This window comes from Odontesthes bonariensis, chromosome 3 (genome assembly GCF_027942865.1).
Source record: "Odontesthes bonariensis isolate fOdoBon6 chromosome 3, fOdoBon6.hap1, whole genome shotgun sequence".
Classification (NCBI taxonomy): Eukaryota; Metazoa; Chordata; class Actinopteri; order Atheriniformes; family Atherinopsidae; genus Odontesthes; species Odontesthes bonariensis.
Window position 1 is genome coordinate 34,637,158 of NC_134508.1, and position 24,454 is coordinate 34,661,611.

At 40.1% G+C, this 24,454-nt stretch overlaps 1 protein-coding gene across 1 annotated transcript in view; it reads left to right on the top strand.

Annotated features, from left to right (window-relative positions):
* The window catches only part of LOC142376969 (dynein axonemal heavy chain 8-like), a 58,073-nt gene that overhangs the window by 32,194 nt on the left and 1,425 nt on the right, over window positions 1–24,454 (top strand). Inside the window, exons 7-50 of the mRNA XM_075460680.1 lie at window positions 938–1,135; window positions 1,903–2,022; window positions 3,468–3,603; window positions 3,828–3,969; window positions 4,061–4,139; window positions 5,341–5,467; window positions 10,079–10,314; window positions 10,653–10,766; window positions 10,853–10,915; window positions 11,221–11,321; window positions 11,435–11,572; window positions 11,678–11,918; window positions 12,022–12,221; window positions 12,465–12,618; window positions 12,710–12,873; window positions 13,003–13,105; window positions 13,378–13,482; window positions 14,658–14,819; window positions 15,315–15,539; window positions 15,618–15,790; window positions 15,902–16,080; window positions 16,164–16,351; window positions 16,458–16,544; window positions 16,632–16,739; window positions 16,821–16,955; window positions 17,084–17,245; window positions 17,340–17,586; window positions 18,329–18,570; window positions 18,671–18,811; window positions 18,904–19,135; window positions 19,727–19,869; window positions 19,964–20,098; window positions 20,186–20,308; window positions 20,399–20,612; window positions 20,706–20,815; window positions 20,916–21,079; window positions 21,153–21,345; window positions 21,445–21,567; window positions 21,656–21,786; window positions 23,072–23,225; window positions 23,414–23,578; window positions 23,774–24,000; window positions 24,085–24,203; window positions 24,318–24,421. Of these exons, the coding sequence (XP_075316795.1) occupies window positions 938–1,135; window positions 1,903–2,022; window positions 3,468–3,603; window positions 3,828–3,969; window positions 4,061–4,139; window positions 5,341–5,467; window positions 10,079–10,314; window positions 10,653–10,766; window positions 10,853–10,915; window positions 11,221–11,321; window positions 11,435–11,572; window positions 11,678–11,918; window positions 12,022–12,221; window positions 12,465–12,618; window positions 12,710–12,873; window positions 13,003–13,105; window positions 13,378–13,482; window positions 14,658–14,819; window positions 15,315–15,539; window positions 15,618–15,790; window positions 15,902–16,080; window positions 16,164–16,351; window positions 16,458–16,544; window positions 16,632–16,739; window positions 16,821–16,955; window positions 17,084–17,245; window positions 17,340–17,586; window positions 18,329–18,570; window positions 18,671–18,811; window positions 18,904–19,135; window positions 19,727–19,869; window positions 19,964–20,098; window positions 20,186–20,308; window positions 20,399–20,612; window positions 20,706–20,815; window positions 20,916–21,079; window positions 21,153–21,345; window positions 21,445–21,567; window positions 21,656–21,786; window positions 23,072–23,225; window positions 23,414–23,578; window positions 23,774–24,000; window positions 24,085–24,203; window positions 24,318–24,421 (6,807 nt within the window). The remainder of the gene's footprint in view (window positions 1–937; window positions 1,136–1,902; window positions 2,023–3,467; window positions 3,604–3,827; window positions 3,970–4,060; window positions 4,140–5,340; window positions 5,468–10,078; window positions 10,315–10,652; window positions 10,767–10,852; window positions 10,916–11,220; window positions 11,322–11,434; window positions 11,573–11,677; window positions 11,919–12,021; window positions 12,222–12,464; window positions 12,619–12,709; window positions 12,874–13,002; window positions 13,106–13,377; window positions 13,483–14,657; window positions 14,820–15,314; window positions 15,540–15,617; window positions 15,791–15,901; window positions 16,081–16,163; window positions 16,352–16,457; window positions 16,545–16,631; window positions 16,740–16,820; window positions 16,956–17,083; window positions 17,246–17,339; window positions 17,587–18,328; window positions 18,571–18,670; window positions 18,812–18,903; window positions 19,136–19,726; window positions 19,870–19,963; window positions 20,099–20,185; window positions 20,309–20,398; window positions 20,613–20,705; window positions 20,816–20,915; window positions 21,080–21,152; window positions 21,346–21,444; window positions 21,568–21,655; window positions 21,787–23,071; window positions 23,226–23,413; window positions 23,579–23,773; window positions 24,001–24,084; window positions 24,204–24,317; window positions 24,422–24,454) is intronic.

A 24,454-nucleotide genomic window follows, 5' to 3' on the forward strand; every position in this document is an offset into this window, starting at 1 on the left:
GTACAACAGTGACCCCGTATGTACATTTAACAGTTTGATTCTAATGAATAGTTTGTGTTTGGTAACACTGAATTAATATGTCCTTATTACATTGTTTTGTACTATCCAGGCAGCCATTATTTAGACAACTTATATACATTTTTTTTAACAAAGAATTAGTAAAAAGTTTGCAAGTTTGGCAAACTTAAGTGTAGAAATAGATGATAATTCATCTTCATTGATCCTCCTAAATCATGAAATGTGATTTCAGGTTTCCATGACAGAAAATGTGCCGAAGGTCATCAGTGCCATTCACATGATTTACCGTGTTTCACTATATTACAATACAAGCGAAAAGATGTCTGCGCTGCTTGTCAAAGTAAGTGAAGTGTGTTCAGTTTCTGAAATATTTAAGTTGTCACCGGAAAACGTAACTTTCATGAGAAGACGCAGTGCAAGGATCCAGCTCCCTTTGTAAAACTGTAGCCACACAACTGACCACTTTTCCAGATCACAAATCAGATGGTCACAGCATGCAGATCCTACATTACTGACGATGGCAGTTGTCTTATATGGGATCAAGATGCTGAAAAACTCATCAGAAAAATGCAGGTGACTGAAGCTGATATTACTAAACATTTGGGTTATTATTACCAAGGCTTAAGATTACACATTTTGACATCAGTAGACTGTAGCTGTCATCATGTTTCTTTTATCTTTGGCAGGTCTGTACATGCTTATATCAGGAGTATCAGACCTGTTTCCAGAAAAAAAAGGTACAAGTAATGGAAGAAACTGGGAAAACATTCCTTGAGGTTTCAGAGATGCAGATTTTTTGCAAGTTTGAGAGCTTCTGCAAGCAACTTGAAAAGGTGTTGTCTTTGTTCATTCTCTTAAATCTCCATCCCACTTCTATCATAAGGCCTTGCAATGTGACGACGAATATTGTCTTTTGTAGATCAAGAAAATAATCACAGTGTTCAAGACATTTGAATCTCTTGAAAAGTCAAACATTGAAGGCATTGAGAAATCAGCCAGACAATTCCACACTGTGTCCATGAATCTGAAAAGGAAGAAGTATGACATGTTGTCCCCGAGGACGACTGAATTTGAAACTGATTTTGTGAACTTCATGGCTCAAATGAGCCACATTGAGGTAAGTGTAATCTACAGCTTGTACCCAAATGTTGGTTCAAGCTCATTTTTTCAGGAAGCCTCAACCAGATGAAGATCTTTTGTGAAAGTTGGGAACAGGTTCATACGTGCAACATCACAGCAACACTCATTTACTCCAAACAGCCGTTGCATTCACACATGGCCACACTTAAAAGAATTACACGTTTAGGAACAGAAAGAAGGACTAGTAAGATTGTAGAATCTCTGAGGAATGAGGATCTACTGCTTGTATCGACACAGCTTGAAGCTGAAAAAAGAAAATAATATTGACGTTGTATTCTCAGAGTATCCCCACAATCTTGTCCTTTTCCACAGAGTCAGCTCCAGGCATTTATGTGTTCGTACTTCTCAAACATCATCTCATCTCAGCAAGCTCTTTGCCTGCTACAGCGGTCAGTACAATTTGCAGAATTTGGAAGTATGACATGAAGACTCTATTCTAACTGTGGCATTAAAAGGAAAAAATATAAGCAATCTATGAAATTTGTTTTGATAGTTTTCAGAAGCTGAACCTTCCCTGTCTTGCAACTCACATTTCCAACATTTTGGGTGTTATTCTTCAGCACTTTGCTTCAGAGGTGGAGTTTGTGAAAAAGGTATTCAGTTTGCTTGGGCTTAGATACCAAACAATAAACCTTATTAAACGTATTAAGCTGAAAGAAATCTTCAGATGAGTGAAACATTTTGAATTGAAAATGGAAGAAAACTGTTAATGATTTTAGTATGTTTTGTAAACTTCATTTGCAGGTCTTTGACAATCAGAAGGATGACATTCCATTATCCAGAAATATGCCACCAGTGGCTGGCAGGATTGGTTGGGTCAGACACCTCTATAAAAAGATAGAGGAGCCGATATTGTACATGAAAGTGAGACACAGTTTCTATCAGCAAAACAACTTTACAGTTATACTTCACAGTGACATTTTAACGACGATCAAATCTCCCTTCCTTTGCAGGAAAACTCGGACATCCTATGTAGTCCCGTGGGACAAGATGTGGTCAGAATGTACAATGGGACTGCAGCTATGTTGGTCGAGTTTGAGCTTCTTCAACACGAAACTGGATGGAGAAAGTTTCCAAACTAGATCACGGTTGGTTCTCTTGTTCTGATGTCATAATTTGACACTAATGGCAGAAAACAGCCCCTGTCGATTCCATTATTGCACACTGTTAAAACGAGCTTTCTCTGTTCCGTATAACAGTCTTGAACATTACCCTGCTGGTTCGCCACCCAAATACTGGAAAATTAGTCGTCAACTTTGACCCTAAAATAACCGAAGTCATTCGGGAGGCTAAGTGTTTGTTGAAAATGGGGCATAAGGTTCCAACGCAGGCTTCGCTTCTTATCAAGATGGAAAGCAAAATAAATGCCCATCACCTCAGACTAAAGGTAAACCGGGATTTACATGTTTTTTTACGGGATTGTTTAACTTAAGAGAATTTGACCTGTATGCCTTTTTATAGACCATTCTGGAAGATTTTGAATCCACTTGTGAGAGCATACCCGCAGACTTCAACAGTTTGATGGCTTCAAAAATAAAAAACGTAAGCTTTTCATACCGTGTGTACGGCAGGTGGTCCGTCTTCTTTAGTGGGAAATTGTTACTTGATGAATGTGAACCCTGCTGTAGGCAGTGGGAAGGGGTTTTGCCGATTTGAGAAATGTCTCGAGCAGACGTGTCCTGAAGAGCTTTTGATTGTAATTCTACATCCTTAAAATGTCCAGGTGGAATCTGCACTTCGACACGGTTCGGTGCTGCTGACCTGGTCTTCCCTCCTCCTGGACAAGTTCTTTCAAAATGTTGAAACTGCTCTGTCTGAGCTCCAAAATCTTGTAAAAAAGGTTTGTTGATGAATAAAAATTCTACTGATACTGAAAAGTATCAACATCAGGTTAAATGTCACATTGTTCAGATATGTTTGGGTTGGTGTGACAGCTCTCTTGGACAAAAGCCACGCTTCTAGATGCCACTTTCTTTTTCAGGTGCAGGATATTTGTAAGATACAAATTGATGATGTCCTCAAAGACATGTCTGAGACTGTTCTGATAGAGCTCCCAGAAGGCCGTGCATCTTTGCTGCAGCAGCTGGTTGACCACAATAAGGCATGACCATCTTATTTTTATTCTCCATATCCATTAAGGGAAGTTAAAGTGTTTTTCATCCATTACGTGAGTTTGAAACAATCATTACTTTGTCAAAGAGCAAAGGCTCGATGTCGTGGTTTGAGTAAACTTTTGAGTTTTCCAATGAACTCTGAATTCTGTTTCATTGAAACGCTCGTAGTGCAACTATTCCTCTTTTGTTTTTCAGAACCGTTGTAAGGAGTGGGCAAAGACACTGGATTACAAATGCAGTTATGTTAAAGGAGCTGTTATGGAGTTGGGTAATGTGTTAAGTGCTATTTATGAACCAAAAGGCACCAAGATTGTGGAGGAACCTGTTCAAGGTGTGTAGCACAAATGTAAATGACTTTTCTTTTCGTATAATTAGCATCTCAGCTTTTTTTATACATATATATATAAATTTCAGGGAGGAGTGTGACCTTCTCAAGAGAGAGCAAGAGGCTTTTAGAGGGTCCATTGAAAGATAAACAGATCAAGTTCGAAAAGGTATGATTGGATACCAACTGCAAAACATGTCTTTTCTATAAACTGTTGTGTGCCAACACAGGCATTAATGCCTCAAATAAAAAATCCTCATTTCAGGAGTTTAAGAAGCTTTATGAACTCTTCAGTACAAAGGTATTCGATGCACTTGTCAAAAGCACCAAGTTATCCCTGGAGATCCTTAAAAGGAGAATTTGTGGCACCAAGTGAGTATTTCTGGGTTTAAATAAGAAGAACAGTATCACAAAGAAAGGAAATAACCTCTGAAAGAGTAAAATCAATAAATGTGTATTTTAGCACCTACCAGAGGGCAAAGATTAAGCCGAAGGTGGTCCCACTGATTCAGTCTGAAGCCCAACTGGACAAACCCAATATGGTGAGTTATTGTTTTCTTTCTACTCATGGTTGGATGATTTTCATTCGCTACAATGGTTTATGGTCAGGGGAAATACATTATCTTTAATTCTTTGCCTGTCTTGTCAAGCACTACAATGTTGCTACTATGTCTGATATTTGTCCTCAGGTAATGATTCCCAATGTAGATGAGATCCAACAGGCCATAAATCAACTTATTGACTGTGTGTTGGAGGTTAGCAAGGGTGTTGCTTGGCAGAAGGAGTACAGTCAAGATGACACACAGAACAAAGGTTACTAACTGTCAGCATGCACATACATGACAGCAGACACCTGATAAAACAAGTCCGCAAATGGGGATCTCCCATAAATTGTCATTTGATCAGTTATAATTAGGATTATTTCATTTAAACTTTCATGTATTATATTAGTTTTAATATCATACATTTTTTAAGTTGTTAGATACGAGCATGCAGAAGTCTGTGAAGATGTTTCAAGTGCACTGACTTGTGTGTGTAAACAGGAGCGAGGGGCCTTGGCTGCAATTAGTTATTGTGACGACATTATCACGAGATCATGAGTTTATTCTACTTTTATCTGAGGATAACAAAACTACTTTCCATGGGATAACAAGGTCAATTGCTATAGTTTCCACCAGAAAATGACCGTATAAAGATGCAGCTTATCAGCAGTCAACAAGCAACCTAAATCCCCCAAAAAGCTGTTATCCTGCGTAAAATGTAACTTTTAACAATACAATGGCTGCACAAATACTGCTTTAAAAATGAAATCCCACAACAGACATTGTCAAAATAGCTTACTGTTTTCATCTGACAATCAGGTGTCTGATAAGTAAAACAATCATTTGAACAGGATTGGTTTTGTTCATGAAATTGTCAAGATCAACGTTTGGTTAAAACTGTGTTTAAATTAATTTATTTTCCCTTTTTTTTTGTCCTATTTTCATCACAAAAGGCAACAATTTCTTCCAGAGTGTTTTTGAACACAGGGACATTAAAAAAGTTGTGGTCGATCTGAAAACTGCAATCAGCTCCCAGAAGGAACAAGCAAGTGACGTTTTGAAGCATTTCGATCCTTTCAGGGTGATTTGGAATGTGGACAGGAACCTCAAAGTCCAGGTTTGTTTTCCCTAGAAGACATGTTGGCTGTTTTTTCCCCTATAATGATAACGGTTTAATTGTCTTCATTTTTTTTTTTTACAGGAATTTATGGGTAGCAATCCATCCCTGATTCAGATTAAATCTGAAATCCAGTACTACGACTCAGTTGAGCAAGACATTGATGCTATCAAGCCTGAGATTGTTTTTGGGTCTACTGAACTTTCAACAGGTAAGCTGTTGTTTTTTTTTTTCTTTTTTACTTCTATGCTGCCTTGCGAAAGTATTCGGTCCCTTGAACTTTTCAACCTTTTGCCACATTTCAGGCTTCACACAAAGATAGAAAATGTATTTTTTTTGTGAAGAAAACAACAAGTGGGACACAATCGTGAAGTGGAATGAAACTAATTTCAATGTGTCAAACGTTTTTAGCAAATAAAAAACTGCACCGCCTTTAGCTGCAATTACAGCTGCAAGTTGCTTGGGGTATGTCTCTATCAGTTTTGCACATTGAGAGACTGAAATTCTTGCCCATTCTTCCTTGCAAAACAGCTCGAGCTCAGTGAGGTTGGATGGAGAGCGTTTGTGAACAGCAGTCTTCAGCTCTTTCCACAGATTCTCGATTGGATTCAGGTCTGGACTTTGACTTGGCCATTCCAACACCTAGATACGTTTATTTGTGAACCATTCCATTGTAGATTTGGCTTTATGTTTTGGATCATTGTCTTGTTGGAAGATAAATCTCCGTCCCAGTCTCAGGTCTCTTGCAAACTCCAACAGGTTTTCTTCCAGAATGGTCCTGTATTTGGCCCCATCCATCTTCCCATCAATTTTGACCATCCTCCCTGTCCCTGCTGACAAAAAGCCGGCCCAAACCATGATGCTGCCACCACCATGTTTGACAGTGGGGATGGTGTGTTCAGGGTGATGAGCTGTGTTGCTTTTACGCCAAACATATCGTTTTGCATTGTGGCCAAACAGTTGGATTTTGGTTTCATCTGACCAGAGCACCTTCTTCCACATGTTTGGTGTGTCTCCCAGGTGGCTTGTGGCAAACTTTAAACAACACTTTTTATGGATATCTTTGTGAAATGGCTTTCTTCTTACCACTCTTCCATAAAGGCCAGATTTGTGCAGTGTACGTGTGATTGTTGTCCTATGGACAGACTCTCCCACCTCAGCTGTAGATCTCTGCAGTTCATCCAGAGTGATCATGGGCCTCTTGGCTGCATCTCTGATCAGTCTTCTCCTTGTTCCAGATGAAAGTTTAGAGGGACGGCCGGGTCTTGGTAGATTTGCAGTGGTCTGATACTCCTTTCATTTCAGTATGATTGCTTGCACAGTGCTCCTTGGGAAGCTTGGGAAATCTTTTTGTTAGGGATGGCTCGTTTGACACGGACGCTTCGGCGCTCGTTTCATCTTCGTGAAGCAAAGTGGTTCGGCACAATGTTCCGGGGCGTGTATGAAATGGCGCTAATCACGTGATTGATGACGTCCGAAGCGCCGAATGCATTGTTTGGTGGAACCACGGTTCAGAGGTCTCTCATCGTTTGAACACTTGGGCGCGCTATTCTCTATAAAAGGAGAATGAATCCCAAACTGGTTTCCCAACCAGTTCTGTTGCCCTGTCAGAATTGAATTCAATTCATTGCTCTTTTCCATGGCTTCTGGCAAGAAACGTTTTGTGGCTTGGGATCACTTCACCTTGGTTTCTCCTAATAAGGTGATACTATTGTATAGGGGTAGGCGGTATGCACGGTATCATACCTTATGCGGTATTTTTCACCAACGGTAGAGATTTTTTTGCCATACCTTATACCGCAATAGCTCATGAGTCCTGTAGATGGCAGTAATGCAAAGTTTTGAACATCCGCTTGGATATGCCGTGCGACAGTAATCGCAAGACAAGGTAACACGAGTAATTTGTTTTACCACCTGCGGGGTAACCATGCTCCGGAATATGAAACGAGTCAAAGCCGGTGTTCTGTCGATTTCTCCTACTTGTCGAGATTTGCTACTTTGTGGTTTTGCGCATGCGCCGAGCCGATTTTCTAAGTTTCGTTTTCACGCCCATAATGTTTTGCTACCCTGCGTCTCAGCTGGTGTGTAACGGTAACATCCTCAAAATCCTGATTATTTTCTCTTTTGGAAGACATGGAAAGTAATAAAACACTCATCGTATTAACAAGCAGTTTAACATGCACAAATGGGGTGTCTGAAACATGACGCATATTTGAGCATGTTGAATAAGTGGAAGGCGCCTATGAAAGTTCCGTTATCCAAGAGGCAGCGGCTTTTCTCTCACAGAGTTTATTCGAGGAAATGTACCTTTTCTTGTTTTTTAAATATAAATATAACGTATATATTTTTTATATTTCCTGTGTTTTCTGTTTTGCACAATAAATTTAATTTAATATTGCTGCAAACATCCTGATTGAAAGTGTTTATTTGGTGCTATGGTAACCACTGAGAAACTGTTCTGTTGTAATTTATATACAAAAGTACCATACCGCGATATATACCGTATACCGTCAGTGGCTCAAATTTTACCGGGGTATACATTTTAGGCCATACCGCCCACCCCTACTATTGTACAATATACTATTGTGTGATGTAAGATGTTTGCTAGTTTTTGTTTTTCAAGTGTAAATATAAGCTTTATTATTATTATGGGTATGCATGCTAATATAGTTCTCTTCTTAAAATAAGGGGGCAGCACATTTAAGAATCTAAGTTATGTAGGACAATACATTCATTTTGGACTTGTTTATTTAGCACATATCACAAACAAAGCGCTTGCGGCCATTATTACACAGCTGTGTCCCGTGTACCAAACGCCTCTCTGTCTGTGTTCTGACAGAAAGGTGTGTTAATTACGCAAAGTGTTTCTGAATTATTTAAAACAACTAAAGTGTACTATTATTCTTAGCTATGGATGATGTCTTTAACTAGACATCATGTAGATGGTGGGTTGACGCAGTCACTTAACTGATAGCTCAGTGATTAGCTTAGTGGCTTTTGCATCCAAAGGTTATGAGTTTGAATCCAGCATTTTACAAGTTTGCCCTGCGTTTATTTTCTTGATATGCAGAATTTTATTTTTGTAGTGTCAAGGAAGCAAAAGCTTGATTCTGTGTGGGTGGATATGATTGTTATGGATGTGCAACCATTTTCTATTGTGGAAGATAAAGGTTTCAAGGTACGGTGGCTAGTAGTTCTAGTAGAACTACTAGCCACTTTCAATGTAACACAAGCACTTGTCATATAAAATCACAATTTTCTTTCTTTTACGCTTTTTATTTTGTACATATTAAAGTATAACAAGGACAATGAGGCTGGTTGAAGCAGATGATACTTGCGGTGCACCACCAGATTCCACTGTTCTGTGTGGTTTCAAAGCCCCGAAACTTTGGTTCATTTCCTGGCACAATCAGATGAACTCTGTGGAAGCTTCATGAGGCTTCACCGGCCATCCCTACTTTTTGTATCCAAATCCGGCTTTAAACTTCTCCACAACAGTATCTCGGACCTGCCTGGTGTGTTCCTTGGTGTTCATGATGCTCTCTGCGCTTTGAACAGAACCCTGAGACTATCACAGAGCAGCTGCATTTCTACGGAGACTTGATTACACACAGGTGGATTCTGTTTATCATCATCAGTCATTTGGGACAACATTGGATCATTCAGAGATCCTCACTGAACTTCTGGAGAGAGGCCCCGTTTACACAATAGGAAGACGCAGATATTTTCCTGCAGTTTGGCCTCTCATTTACACCAAAACCCCGTTTTTATCACAGAAAACGATTATTTCTAAAACCTCCGGCCAAAGTGGAGATGTCTGATAACGCCGGTTATGTGTTGCCGTGTCAACTGGGAGAAACGGCGTTCTAGGTTCTTAAACGTCACATTATGCGCCAGAAAATGCTTAACGTCATGCGAGCGCCTTATGTTTACAGTTTGTTTGGCTACTGATCAGGATTATCATGGATGATGTTAAAGTTCTACTAATTTTTACGTTTGTGCAAACGATTCTGGCCTTATTGCATTTGCCACCCCAAACCTGCTCGCACAGTTCAAAATAGAGGAGCATCACTTTTCCGTGGCTCTCCTGCGTCCAGTATCCACTGACTGTCTATATTTCCCTCTTATTGCCTTCAGTTTTGTTGTGATATTTGCTCGCGTTACCTCCTCCTTCACATGAGGAAAGTCCTCGATTCTGAGGATTTTGATTGGCTTGCATGGCTTTATTCGCGCTTTTATGCGGGTTGATGTAAATGACAAGTTTTTTGAAAACGATGTTGTGTGCACGATGTTATTATTGAAAACGGAGGGGGGGAAATATTCGTTTCTCTAAATACCCGGCTATGTGTAACTGTGGCCTGAGTTTGCTGCACTGAAAGTAAAGGGGCCGAATAATATTGCACGCCCCACTTTTCAGTTATTTATTTGTTAAAAAAGTTTGACACATCCAATAAATTTCATTCCACTTCACGATTGTGTCCCACTTGTTGTTGATTCTTCACAAAAAAATAAAATGTTATATCTTTATGTTTGAAGCCTGAAATGTGGCAAAAGGTTGAAATGTTCAAGGGGGCCGAATACTTTCACAAGGCACTGTATCTACGGCCTGGTAAGGATCAGAGGATTTATCCATTATGATCTGTTAAACCTTAAAACTGAAGGAGGGTGTACAATCTTTTTCAGGGTAAATGCTGATTGGAAAACCCATGATATTGGTTGTACCGTCACATGTTAGCCTTTGCTAGTTTTTTTTTTTAATTTGGTCTTTTAAAGGAGTGATTCAAGCTTTACATGGGAAATTCTTTCTCTTTCCTTTTTTTAGGTTTATTAAAGAAGGCATTGATGGCTGAGACCAAAGCCTGGAAGAAACTGATCTGCAGATACTTGAAGGAGGATTACAAGAAGAAAATGATTAACATCAGTTTACACATCAACAAATACCTTGTACAAGTATCGCATTCTGTTTCTAATCTGGAAGATGTGCGTCATGCCATGGGCACCCTGTCAAAGCTTCGAGATGCTGAAATTCAGACTGATATGACATTAATTTCTATTGAGGTATGACTAGGACGGTCATTCGTTTTTTTAGACATATACAGTACCTTAAGCAGAGCTCCCTCTTTGACCTTTACAGTTGCAAACATTGCAGACTGATAAGAAACATGAAATAATGTTGTTTACAGGAAGCCTTTGAAATATTGACCAAAAATGAAGCAGAAGTGACCAAAAGAGAAGCAGAAGGAGTGTACAATCTGAGGCATCTCTTCACACAACTTCAGTCTAAAGCTGTTAGTACTATCAAGACATTCAGGCTTTTTTCTTTAAATGATTTTTTTCATGATGTGTTCCTCTGTAACAAAGCTTCGATAATGAATTTTGAACTCGGATTTTCTCAGAGATCAGTGCAAGATGAGCTGGTTTGCATGCAGCCCAAGTTCAAACGAAACCTTGTGGAATGTGTTGCTGTTTTCGAGAAGGATGTTTACTCTTTTAAGGAAGAATACGACTCTGTAAGTAATCTGTGAATGACCTTGTTTCTATGGGTGTTTGGAAAAATGTAGACGTTCTTATCAGCTCATATGATCCTGCATTTCAGGAAGGCCCAATGGTTGAAGGAATTCCTCCACAAGTAGCCAGCAGGCAGCTGCAAGCCTTTCAGGTACCATTACTGCTCACTCTCACCGTTCTATATTCCAGTTAATGTTTTACGCTTAAAACATGTGAGGAAGAAGAAGAAAAGCCTTTAGCTTTATTTTGAGTGGAAGATAATCTATTTTGATAGAGACTTATAAAGACAAATTGAAAAGAAATTCAAATCAAAAGACTACAAACTACATGAAACAGCAGTACAAAAATGTGAAATTACATTTAATTTGAATTTTGGTTTTGGTTTTATAAACATGGCAGTTTTCTTCTCGTTTGCTGAATCTAATTTTATTGCCAAAAAATGTTCTTTTTACTCAGGCTAGATTTGATGAACTGTGGAGAAATTTCACCACATATACTTCTGGGGAGCAACTTCTCGGCTTACCTGTTACGGAGAATAACTTTCTACACCAGAAGAAGTTTGTTACTATCCTGACAAAGCTTTCTATCAGAGCCATCAATGAAAATTCCATTAATATTAACTAACAAAGATTGTAATATCTTTTAAGGATTTTTCCTTTTTTTTTTTTAGAAAAGAGCTTGAGCTGCTTCGGAAACTCTACGGCCTGTATGATACAGTGATGAGTAAGATCAGTGGGTACTATAAAATCCTGTGGACAGACGTGGACATTGAAAAGATCAATGCAGAACTTGTGGAATTTCAGAATAGGTGGAGTATTTCTGAGCCATTACAACCTGCTTTGTGCCAGCATTGTATTTTTGATTTCTTTTGTATTCCTGTGATAGATATATTGTTTATCATCTCTATTTGTAGGTGCCGGAAGCTGCCCAAAGCACTAAAGGACTGGCAAGCCTTCCTTGACCTAAAGAGGACCATTGATGATTTCAATGAGTCGTGCCCGCTGCTGGAATTGATGGCAAACAAATCCATGATGCGGAGACACTGGGACCGGATTGGAGACTTAACTGGACACCAATTTGAGGTGGAGTCCAAAACCTTTATGCTGAAGAACATCATGGAAGCCCCTTTGCTGAAGTACAAGGATGATATTGAGGTTCGCTGGAAGTTTGAATACATTTAATTCCACAGTTCTAGCAACAATATTTCTTCTTTTTGTATGTGTCTAACCTCCTTAGCCTGGCTTTCTTCATTCATAGGACATCTCCATATCTGCTGTAAAAGAGAAGGATATTGAGGCCAAATTGTCACAGGTAAAAGACTTGTGGTCTGGTCAGACCCTTAGTTTGATGACATTCAAGGATAGAGGAGAACTAATGCTGAAGGGGGCAGAGACAGCAGAGATTCTTACCATCCTGGAGGATAGCTTGATGGTACTGGGCTCACTGCTAAGCAACAGGTAATACAAGTTAACAACAGCTTCAGATTTACATTCCACTGATTAAATCAGTTCCTAAGGAGCCTTGAACTCCGGAACAATATAATGAAAGTCTGTTAAACTAAAGTGAATGTACGCACTTAGTTAAAGAGGAAGAAGTAGAAATAAACTTATCTTGTTCTTAACAGATTTGACATTTACCAACAGCATTTTACAACACCTTTAAAGTTTTAAGTAGCTTGTGTCCTTATCTGCTTTGTACAGGTACAGTGCATACTACAAAACAGAGATCCAGGATTGGCTCTCCAATCTTTCAACATCATCGGAAGTCATTGAACAGTGGGTTATTGTGCAAAACTTGTGGATCTACTTGGAAGCTGTGTTTGTTGGGGGTGACATCGCCAAAGACCTCCCACAGGTGCAGTTCATGCTTTCTATCCTGGGGAAAACTACACCTTAGAATGCTTCCTTAAGTAAAATTCAAACTGCCCTTTTTTTTTCTATTACAGGAGGCAAAACGCTTTCAAGATATCGACAAGTCCTGGATTAAGGTCATGCAGCGTGCTCAGAAGGTGCCAAAAGTGGTGGACTGCTGTGTGGGTGACCCAATGTTAGGGCATCACCTACCCGAGCTTCAGAAACAGCTAGAGCTCTGTCAGAAATCTCTTGCAGGGTAATTCTTTACGAACAACATTAGTCCAAATACTTTAGATTGACTCAAAAAATAAGATGTGCAGAATTAAATAGATTGTTGTTATACCAGTGCAGTGGGTGTTGATGTTACGTATTTCTAATTTAACAGTTACCTTGAGAAGAAGAGGCTCCTTTTTCCAAGATTCTTCTTTGTATCCGATCCATCTCTTTTGGAAATCCTTGGACAAGCCAGCGACTCTCATACAATTCAGGTTAGAATGAGTTTGAACATTGTTGTCACTATGAATATATGGATATACATATACCTATATATAGATATATATCATTTTTAAATTCATTTATTTATGTATTCAGTTATTGTTTTAATTAATATAAATTACAGCCATACATCTGAATGTTTGCATGATGTCTTAAAATGAAAATTCAAATAATCACTATGACCTCTTTAAGTTTTACTTGGATAACTTTCAAGTTGACATTTTATCACTTGACAAAAGTCAATTTTGATACAATTGTGTTTCAGTCTCATCTCCTTGGAGTGTTTGACAATGTCAACGAAGCAGAGTTTCATCCAACGGAATATAACAAGATTTTGGCCGTTCTCTCACAGGAAGGGGAGAAATTACCGGTATGTCGTGTGCTTTTAAAGAGTTTAACTGATTCATTTTGGTTTTCTCAACATGTAAAAATATTCCATTGTACAGCCCCAATTCCTAAAAGGTTTGACCACTGTTTAATGTATAATTAAAAACGGAATGCAGTGATTTACAAATCTCATGGATGGTCCCACTCCTTCTTTGTCCGGAGGACGCAGCGTCTGTGATTTCTAAAAAGAATTTTAAATTTTGATTTGTCTAATGACAAAACAATTCTACACTTTTCCTCAGTTCACTCTAAATGAACCATGGTCCAGAGAAGATGGCAGCGTTTCTGGATGGCATTCACATAGGTTTCTTCTTTGCATGATAGAGCTTCTTACTTGCATTTGTGCATGGCAAGGCAAGCTGTTCTCACAGACAGTGGTTTCTGGAAGTGTTCCTGAGCACATGTAGTGATTTCCATGACAAAATTATTGTAAAAAGTTTGTAATACAGAGCTGCCTGAGGGCCCAACGACGACAGAGATTCTACATAGATAGATTCTATCAATCTTTGAATGATATTTTGTACTGTAGACCAGTACAAGCTCTGCAGTTGCCTGATAACGAGCTGATCATTTCAATCAGGTGTGTTGGAGCAGGAAACCTCTAAAACATGCGGGGCAGTGGTCCCCGAGGACCAGGTTTGAAAAACACTGCAGTAGACAATGAAATATTGTGCTACTTTGAGGAACAGTGTTCTGAAATTGCTCCAACATTTGTTGACATAGTTTTTTTGCAGGTTGCTGACCCCCTGCTCCCTGCTACTTTAAGGGGCTTTTCCAATACCCAGTCATATCCAGCTGCTACACGTTCCTCCAGCTGTTTCCTTTTAGTAGCACTTGCTTTTCCAGCCTATTGCAGATCCCTTCCCAACTTATTTGAGACATTTTGCTACCATCAAGTTCAAAATATTTCATTAAACAGTAAAATGTCTCACTTTCAACATTTTATGTTTTCTTTGACCTAATTTCAACAGAGTGTCCCGACTATATTGAAATTGGGGCTGTAAATCCCTTTTACAGTTTGTGTAAATGGAAAAAAAAAAAAAAAAGATTTCTAATCTTTGGTAGTTTAATCTGTAACATTGCTTGGGTGTATCAATTCTTCGGTTTTTAGAAGTCTTTGATAATTGCAGTTTGATAAACGTGTATTTCTGCTTTCAGCTGGACAAATGTGTCATGGCGCAGGGAGCTGTGGAGCTCTGGCTTGGAGAGCTGTTGCTGCAACAGCAAGCCTCCTTACACTCCATCATCAGAGCTTCAGATCTAGAGATAAACGATGAAGACTTTGACCTTCTCACTTTCCTTGACAAATATCAAGCACAGGTGAGTAGACAACATTGTGGCCGCTTGGAAATACATTTAGCAGGTTGATTTCTAATGCAAGCCAGTATCTATCAGGTCGCCATGGCTTGCACCTCCAGCAGGTTGTACTGTGTGATATTTGCTTTTGTTATAGATTTTCTCCACAGCTTCAGTCTTGTACTAAATCTATGACACAACTTTCCTCCTTTGTGGAAAAAAGTTTTTTAAATAACAAGTGTGAATATCTTTGGAGTTTTGTACGGAAGCCCAGAGCGGACGTGGTACGTATAAACTTTTGTTTGATGGTTTTCGATCATTTCCAGAAAACAATAATCGTTTTCTCCAGATAACGAGATAATTATCTCGTTATCTGGAGAAAACCATCAAAAAAAAAGTTTATACGTACCACGTCCGCTCTGGGCTTCCGTAGTTTTGAGAGATACGATGGTATCATAATTGATTTCTATATTCATAGAGTTCCCAAGATTCATTTTATTCTGCCTTGTGTGTTTTAAGGTGGGCTTGTTAGGAATCCAGATGCTTTGGACAAGAGATTCTGAAGAGGCCCTAAGAATCGCTGCCGATAAGAAGGAGATCATGCCTCTTACGAAAAAGAGGTTTCACAACCTACTCAGCATGCTCATTAAACAAACCACCTATGACCTGAGCAAATTTGACAGAGTCAAATATGAAACACTTGTCACAATTCATGTGCACCAGAGTGACATTTTTAATGACCTGGTAAGGTTTTTTTCTTCAGTAAATGTCTGTTCTTTTCTTTCTGTAAAACACTTGAGTTAAGCTCCGCTTTGTTTGCAGGTAAAGAAGCGTGTGAAATGTATCAGCGACTTTGAATGGCTGAAGCAGAGCAGATTTTACTTCAAGGAGGATCTGGACAAAGTCATTGTATCCATAACTAATGTCGACTTCATCTATCAGAACGAGTTCTTAGGCTGTACTGATCGGCTGGTCATCACCCCTCTGACTGACAGGCAAGAAAAGAGAAAATTGATTTTTATAAGCAACTTGCTGTAATAAGTCAACTTTGCTTGTAGGTTTTAATTCCTATGTTGCATTCAAGAACAGTTTTTTTTTCTACAAAGGTGTTATATCACACTGGCCCAGGCTCTGGGCATGAGTATGGGAGGAGCTCCTGCTGGGCCAGCCGGCACCGGTAAGACTGAAACCACCAAAGACATGGGTCGTTGCCTTGGCAAGTACGTTGTGGTCTTCAACTGCTCGGACCAAATGGACTTCAGAGGACTCGGCAGGATATATAAAGGTACATTAGGCAATGAAACAAGTCATCGAGCAGTGGTGTACAGTTTCATTTATGTGATGTCCTATTGTGTTTTTATTTTCCAGGCCTTGCACAGTCAGGGTCCTGGGGCTGCTTCGATGAGTTCAACAGAATCGACCTGCCAGTGCTTTCCGTTGCTGCTCAGCAGATCTCAATTGTTCTGACATCACGAAAGAAACACAGAAGCACTTTCATTTTTACGGACGGAGACTGCGTGAACTTGAATCCAGAGTTCGGCCTGTTTATCACCATGGTAAGACATGGAAACACACAGTCCTATTAAAAGAAACTCCTTGAAACTAGATGGAAAACATTAGATATACAGTATATACAAAGATATGTCATGCCTCTGTATCTAGAATCCAGGATATGCAGGCCGTCAGGAACTTCCTGAAAATCTAAAAGTGCAGTTCAGGACAGTGTCCATGATGGTGCCAGACAGGCAGGTGGGTCAAGGCTTCTTTCTGTGGAGAGAAACGTTTTTCTTTTTGCTGTGGTCCTAACACATCCCTCTACACTTTTGTCTCCGACAGATTATAATGAGAGTCAAACTAGCCAGTTGTGGATTCAATGAGAATGTTAACTTAGCACAGAAATTCTTTGTTCTTTACAAACTTTGTGAGGAGCAACTCACAAAACAGGTGAGAATCTTGTTAGCATTTCATAATTCCTATTTTGTTTGGTTATTGAACTACTGACATATAACCTCTGCTATTTGACAGGTCCACTATGACTTTGGACTAAGGAACATCCTGTCTGTGTTGAGAACACTTGGGGCGTGTAAAAGAGCTCGACCTGATGACACTGAGTCCAGCACTGTCATGAGAGTGCTTCGTGACATGAATCTGTCCAAACTGGTATCACACAAACTTAGTTCTTACCAACAGCTGTGATATATTGAATTGTATTGAATTGTGGGTGTGAAAGTATACTCTGTACACTGGATACAGTGCTGTGAATAAAAAAATCCATCTGTGTGTTTCAGGTGGATGAGGATGAGCCCCTCTTCCTTAGTCTTATCAATGACCTGTTCCCTGGTATCCAGCAGGACAACAGCACATATACTGAACTTCAAGCTGCTGTTGCTAATCAAGTTGAGCTTGCCGGTCTCGTTAACCACCCACCGTGGAACCTCAAGCTTGTTCAGGTGCCTTAAAATTGTTGTTTAGCATAATTATTATAAAGTTAGCTTTTGGAAAGTACTTTTCTTACTGGTATATCACTGTTGCTGTCTGGGTCAGCTTTATGAGTCTTCTCGAGTGCGCCATGGGCTGATGACTTTAGGCCCAAGTGGGGCCGGGAAGACCTCGGTTATCAACGTTCTTATGAGATCACTGAGTGAATGTGGAACCCCACACAGAGAGATGCGCATGAACCCCAAAGCAATCACTGCTCCGCAGATGTTTGGTCGTCTGGATGCAGCAACTAATGATTGGACTGATGGAATCTTTTCCACACTGTGGCGGAGGTCACTCAAAGCTAAGAAGGGTAATTCCAACATTTTGTCAACATCTAAGCTAAGAAAGTGTTTGTGATTAACACAGATGAGATCCTAAGAAAAAATATAAAACTGTCCAAATGAAAACGGTATTGTATTAAATAATATCTAAGCAATACATAGTATTGTACTTTAGACATTTTTATCATATTACATTCAGTATAACACAATATAAAGGTTGTTGCAATTTTAATGTGATGCTAAATACTGCATCTGCACGATATTACTGCCCGGCTTCAACAAGACAATGAAAATGTCAGCTCAGAAGCTGAGCACTTTTCTTAAGCTATAGATGCCAGTTCATGCATATTTAGAGCTAAAATATGAGACGTCACATGAGACAGCCAGTATGGTTTACTGCACAGTGCGTTGTAACCAAAACACAACAAAACAAAATGGTGACCCGCCGAGCTGCCTTGGTCGTAAGCACCTCGTCCCTGACATGTAAACCCACCTTTCAGATTGACACCACCGCATACGGAACTACACTTAGCCTTGTCTGGTCCGAGGGTAGCAGCTGGGGCAAATCCCAGGCTCCTGTTCCTACGGGACCCCAAAACAGGCCCCTTTTAAGTTCTGGGAATGACAGTGGAGATGCTGTTGTCCTTGGCACACACTGGCTCGCCCACTTTTGATCCAGTAGTGGGACAGCGGCTCATTAGTGACTGACAAAGTGCCAGAGGCTGCCGGAGAACTCAAACATTTAATTGCTTCGACGGGTTTACTCTTCAGGGGAAGTCATCTGGATTGTGCTGGATGGTCCCGTTGATGCAATATGGATCGAGAACCTCAACTCAGTCCTGGATGATAACAAAACACTGACCCTGGCTAATGGTGACCGCATCGTCATGTCACCATCCTGCAAGTTGGTGTTTGAGGTGCACAACATGGATAATGCCTCCCCTGCTACTGTGTCCCGTGTGGGAATGGTTTTTATAAGCTCCTCAGCTCTCAGCTGGCTACCCATCCTCCAGGTACTTTTGTGATATCTAAGTGTTGAAGACTTTTTTTTGCCTGAAAAAGAACAATGCTTTGTAAGCAGTGCTTAGATAGAACTTGGCTTTTGTATTGCAGGGATGGGCCAAGAAGCGCCCTGCTAGAGAGGCAGAGAGCATCATCGGTTTATATGAAAAGACATTTGAGGATGTTTACATGTATATGAGGCAAAACCTTAAACCCAAAATGGAGCTTTTGGAGTGTAACTACATAATACAGGTGTGTATTTAAAAAAAAAAAAAGACTGAGAATAAAAACAGAATCAGATGATGCCTCGAAGCCTGAATTGTTTGACTATGTTCCTTCTTCAGTCCGTCAATCTGCTGGAGGGCCTCCTCCCAACCAAGGAGACAGAGGGCTTTGCTGGAAGCAAGCACCTTGAGCGCCTCTTTGTCTTTTGCCTGATGTGGAGTCTGGGAGCTCTTTTAGAATTAGAGGACAGAGACAAGCTGGAGGTCTTCATGAGAGGTCATGAAAGCGAAATTGATGTGCCTCAAACCAAGCCGGGAGAGACTATATTTGAGTACATGGTCAACACAAACGGTACAGTTATTTGACACGTAAAAGAGCATCAATTTGATGTTTTTTTTGTATAGTTTAAAGTGAACAAGCATTTGAATGTGGTGGCATGGTGGTTAAGTTAGCACTTCACAGCAAAAAGGGTATTATTGCGGGGTTTGTGTGCCCTCCCTGTATCTGCATGGCTTACACTGTAGTTGCGAGTGTCTGATTGTCCGTCTCTGTATTAGTCTTGTGTTGGACGCTCTAGCGTCCCTGCCTTCTTAACCAATAGCAGCTGTTAAAGGCTTCAGCCTCCTGCTACCCTCAACAGGGTTTACAGAATCTGGTCTCATTTCAGAGGCATCAGATTTGGAGATTTTGTTAAGACCCCTTCGCACTGCATATACCCACCTGAGAGTAATCTTTAGTATCAGTTATACGTTGTTAATTGTTGTGAAATAAGATGTATTAGAAATATTTGCTTTAGATGTCTGATACTGCCTCGAGTGGTGCGCCACAGCACAGACATGAAAGGACCCATTGTGCATACGTTCAGCACATCGCCAGCTTTGACAACGATGGGATGAGAATGGGTTTATATGTGACTAAAAAGAATGGCGACTTTTGTTTTAGGTGAATGGTGTCACTGGAACAATCTTGTGGAGGAATATGTCTATCCAACTGACCATGTGCCTGACTACACCTCCATTCTTGTTCCAAATGTGGATAACACAAGAACCTCTTTCTTGCTGGAGACTATTGCCAAACAACACAAGGTGATCTTGTGGTTTTTAAAAGAATATTTAGATAATGTTTATACTTAAAAATATGTTACTTTTGGTCTAAACGCTAAATGTTTTATATGTACAGGCCGTACTGCTTATTGGTGAACAAGGGACAGCGAAGACAGTGATGATCAAAGGCTATGCAAAGAAATACGATCCTGAGACGGATCTGTTCAAATCACTGAACTTCTCATCTGCCACAGAGCCCTTGATGTATCAGGTAAAAGATATTTTAAAATGTTTTTTGTGCTTGAATTTTTACAGTCCTACATTGGTTCATGTTTGCAAAAACTTTCTTCGTACACAGCGATCAGTGGAAAGTTACATTGAGAAAAGGATTGGCAGCACCTATGGACCCCCAGGAGGACGCAGGATGACCATCTTCATCGATGACATAAATATGCCTATTGTCAACGAATGGGGAGATCAGGTGTTGCTTTCTTTTTTTTTTTTAATGAACATCTGTCTGTCTATCTGTCGCTTTAATCTGATGAGTTACTTTATGTGGCTATCCAACCAGATCACAAATGAGATAGTCCGCCAGATGATGGAAATGACTGGCATGTACAATCTGGATAAACCAGGAGATTTCACCACGATTGAGGATGCACAGATTCTGGCTGCCATGATCCACCCTGGTGGGGGTAGAAATGACATCCCACAAAGACTGAAGAGACAGTTTACAGTCTTCAACTGCACTCTGCCAGCCAACACCTCCATTGATAAGATCTTTGGTAGGTTGGTCTAAAATAATCACATTTGTTCTGCTTCCATTACTGTAGTTTTCATTTTACAGTTAACGGTTTCTTCATGTTCTTTTTGTGCAGGTGTGATTGGCTCTGGATATTTCCATGAATGCAGGGCATTCCAGCCAAGCATATCAGCAATGGTTAAATGTCTAGTGTCTGCTGGGAGGATCGTTTGGCAGTGGACAAAGGTACTTACCTGGAATATGATGAGAAGTTTATAATAGGAATTGATTATAGGTATATGGTATTGATAAGTTTGTTAACTTGTTTTATGACACCACATTGAAGGTCAAAATGCTTCCAACACCATCAAAGTTCCACTACATTTTCAATTTGAGGGACTTGTCCAGGATCTGGCAGGGAATGTTAAACGTTAAGGCAGAGGAGTGTGGTGACATCTCCACCCTATTGGCTCTTTTCAAGTGTGAATGTACAAGGGTGATAGCAGACAGGTAAAATCCTTTTTTAAGTTAAAAAACAAAAAGTTGGAAGAAAGCATTACTCTAAGACTTTGCTTTGTTGCAGGTTTATTTGCTCTGAGGACAGAGATTGGTTTGAGAAGGCTGTATGTCGTGTCATCCAAGAGCACGTTGACCCAAACCTCGTTCAAGAGCTTCATTCTGAGCCGTATTTTGTGGACTTCCTCCGAGATGCACCTGAGCCAACTGGAGAGGAAGACGATGATGCCTGTTTTGATGCCCCTAAGATCTATGAACTGGTGTGAAATCTGAATTCGTACATCAGCGCTTGATAGTTTCATGGTAGTAAGTTGATGGAGGAAACTGTCACCATAATCTGTATGAACAACTTGTTTCAGGTGCCAGATTTTCAGTTCTTATCAGATAAGCTTGTGATGTATCAAGCTCAGCACAATGAGGTAGTAAGGGGCTCCACCCTGGATCTGGTTTTCTTCAAAGACGCAATGACTCATCTTGTCAAGGTGACACCTGAAGCGAGTATAGCTGATGCATTTCTTGTAGACTAGGCTAGATATAATACTGATTCTTTTTAGATTTGCTCCTCTTTAGGTCTCACGAATCATTCGCACTGACAATGGAAATGCCCTGCTTGTGGGAGTGGGAGGATCAGGAAAACAGAGTCTGACGCGCCTGGCCTCATACATAGCTGGATACAGCATCTTCCAGATCACATTAACCAAGTGAGATGAGTCATAGTTGTGAGAGCTCTGTTTGTAGGGACTTTAATCACACTGATCAAACTGTTCTTGGGGCTCTCTGAGGGTTAGAGGCGCTCCCCAAAGGACAATGAACCATCAGGGGCTTTTTTTCTGCTTGCATTCAAGTGATATAACCTGCAAACCTGTCTCAGTCGGCCCTAGGTGTCACTTTAAGTCCATTCCTCTGTTTCAAAAAAATAATAATAATACAATAATTTCTTATTATATATTGCTTATAGGCAATGTTTTAAATAGGTTTGTTTGTTTTAGTTTTTTTTACTTCCCTTTGATAGTAGTGGTTCCAGTGGTGTGTTCATACCTTCAACCAGTCACTGTACACTTACCTCATCTGGACCTATCACGTCACCTTCATGTCTCCGTTATGCTGGGAAAGCTCCCGCTCCAAAGTAGAAATTAAAGACGCCACAGAAGGAGTTCTATAAACTGTGAGCTCCTACTATAGACGTTCTTCCAGGGTCTCGGGTGATTGGTCAAGCACATGAATACAGTACTAAGATCAGCTCTAATTAACTGCAATTAATTTTATCCTTAAAAGTAGGAAACAAATAAAAAGTTCAATTCGATAAACGTACCTATTAAAGGCGGGGTAGGGGATCTTTTTCTGGAACATTTTTTTACATATTGCTTGAAATACTCTTCACACCCCCATTGCAACCAATTAATTAAAAGTTTTGACACAAATATGAAAATTTTTAGTGGCCTCTAGAACGTACAATCTAGGAAAAACAGTATGCAATCATTGTGAACGGACCGTTCACAATGATTGGATTCTGATGCCGTCTATCACCTGCAATCTGCTTCCCCCCCCCCACCTGTGCGCGTACCCTGCTCCGTGAACGAATTACACGTCCAGAAGCTTGGCAGGAAGCTAAACTAGAGCCAGCTTGGCTAGCACCTAGCATTATTAAACGTATAGTGAGCATAAACTAAATACTAAATACTAAATACGGCAACAATCGATGCTTGCTGTCAGAACAGCGCTCGTGCACCTTCTTGCTCGTGCGCGTTCATGTACTCTAGAGGCGTGCCTTCGGGGGGAAAGTGAAGAAAAGGGTTGGGACTTTTTACCTGTGTATTTTCAAAATGCAGCTTCGCTGGACCCAAAATCCAGGATCTCCTACCCTACCTTTAAAATACAAGAATGAGTGTCCTATGAAGCCATGAGCTGTTTGTAGTTGCATTTGCACTGAAAGTGAAATGCTGGGCCTTCTTTCCAATTATGTGGTGTTTATTTTTCCTTACTTAGAACATACAACATGAGTCATTTCATGGATGACCTGAAACTGTTGTATAACACAGCGGGGGCTGAGGGCAAAGGCATCACCTTCGTCTTTACAGACAACGAAATCAAGGATGAGGCTTTCCTCGAGTACCTCAACAATATTCTCTCTTCTGGAGAGGTGAGATCTCATAAAGGTATAAAGGCGTATCTGAATATCTGCTGATTGTGTAACTGAACACTGGAATCTTCAGTCTAATTGAAACGGACTGGAATTGGTCCTGTATGACTGAAACAAAGAGGTGGGGCAGAATGTAACGTCTCAAAGGAAAAGCTTCGCTGGTCCTGACCATGTTGTAATCGTTTCAGGTCTCCAATCTTTTTGCAAAAGATGAGATGCAAGAGATCACCCAGAACCTGATCCCAGTTATGAAAAAGGAGTTTCCTCGAATTCCACCAACTTTTGACAATCTTTATGACTACTTTATATCTCGGTTTAGGAAGAATTTACACGTTGTTCTGTGCTTCTCACCGGTAAGTTGAAACTTTGTATATTTTCTGTTTATACCCAAAAGCAACCGCCCAAACTTTTGCTACTTTTATTCCAAATCTCTTTTTATTCACAGCATGTTTAGATGCTCAACAGTGACATTATATATACACTTACACCCATAACTACCTCCATAAATGAACCTTTTCATTGGAGTTTTACTCTACTCTTGTTTAAAGGTGGGGCAGAAGTTTCGCTCCAGATGTCTGAAGTTTCCGGGCTTGATTTCCGGCTGCACAATGGACTGGTTCACCCCTTGGCCCAATGAGGCTCTGGTTGCTGTGTCCACCTATTTCTTATCTAAGTTTCACATGGTTTGTCCAGCTGATGTGAAGACTTCAGTGATGACCACCATGGGAACTTATCATCACAAAGTATCTGAAACATGTGAAAGTTACTTTGAAAGGTATCACATTTACACAAATCCAATTTGTTCAGAAACATACGCTATCAAACACAGTCCTAACGCTGTATGTTGTTCATCTCTCAGGTTTCGAAGACGAGCTCACGTCACCCCTAAATCTTACCTTTCTTTTATAAATGGTTACAAAACATTATATGCCGAAAAGCACAACTATATCAACACTTTGGCGGAGCGCATGAATGTTGGTAAGGAATTTGAACAGGAAGGCAGTTGTGTCTTTATAAAGATTGTGTACTTTATGGAGGATTTTGTATGGTCTACTCCTGTAAAAGATTACACCAGATGTTACTGATTTCCAGGGTTGGACAAACTGATGGAGGCCAGTAAGTCGGTGGCTCAATTATCAAAAGATCTTGAAGTAAAGGAAAAAGAGCTCGCTATTGCATCTGCCAAAGCTGACGAGGTAAATCAGATACGTCCAAGCTCCTGTGACCTG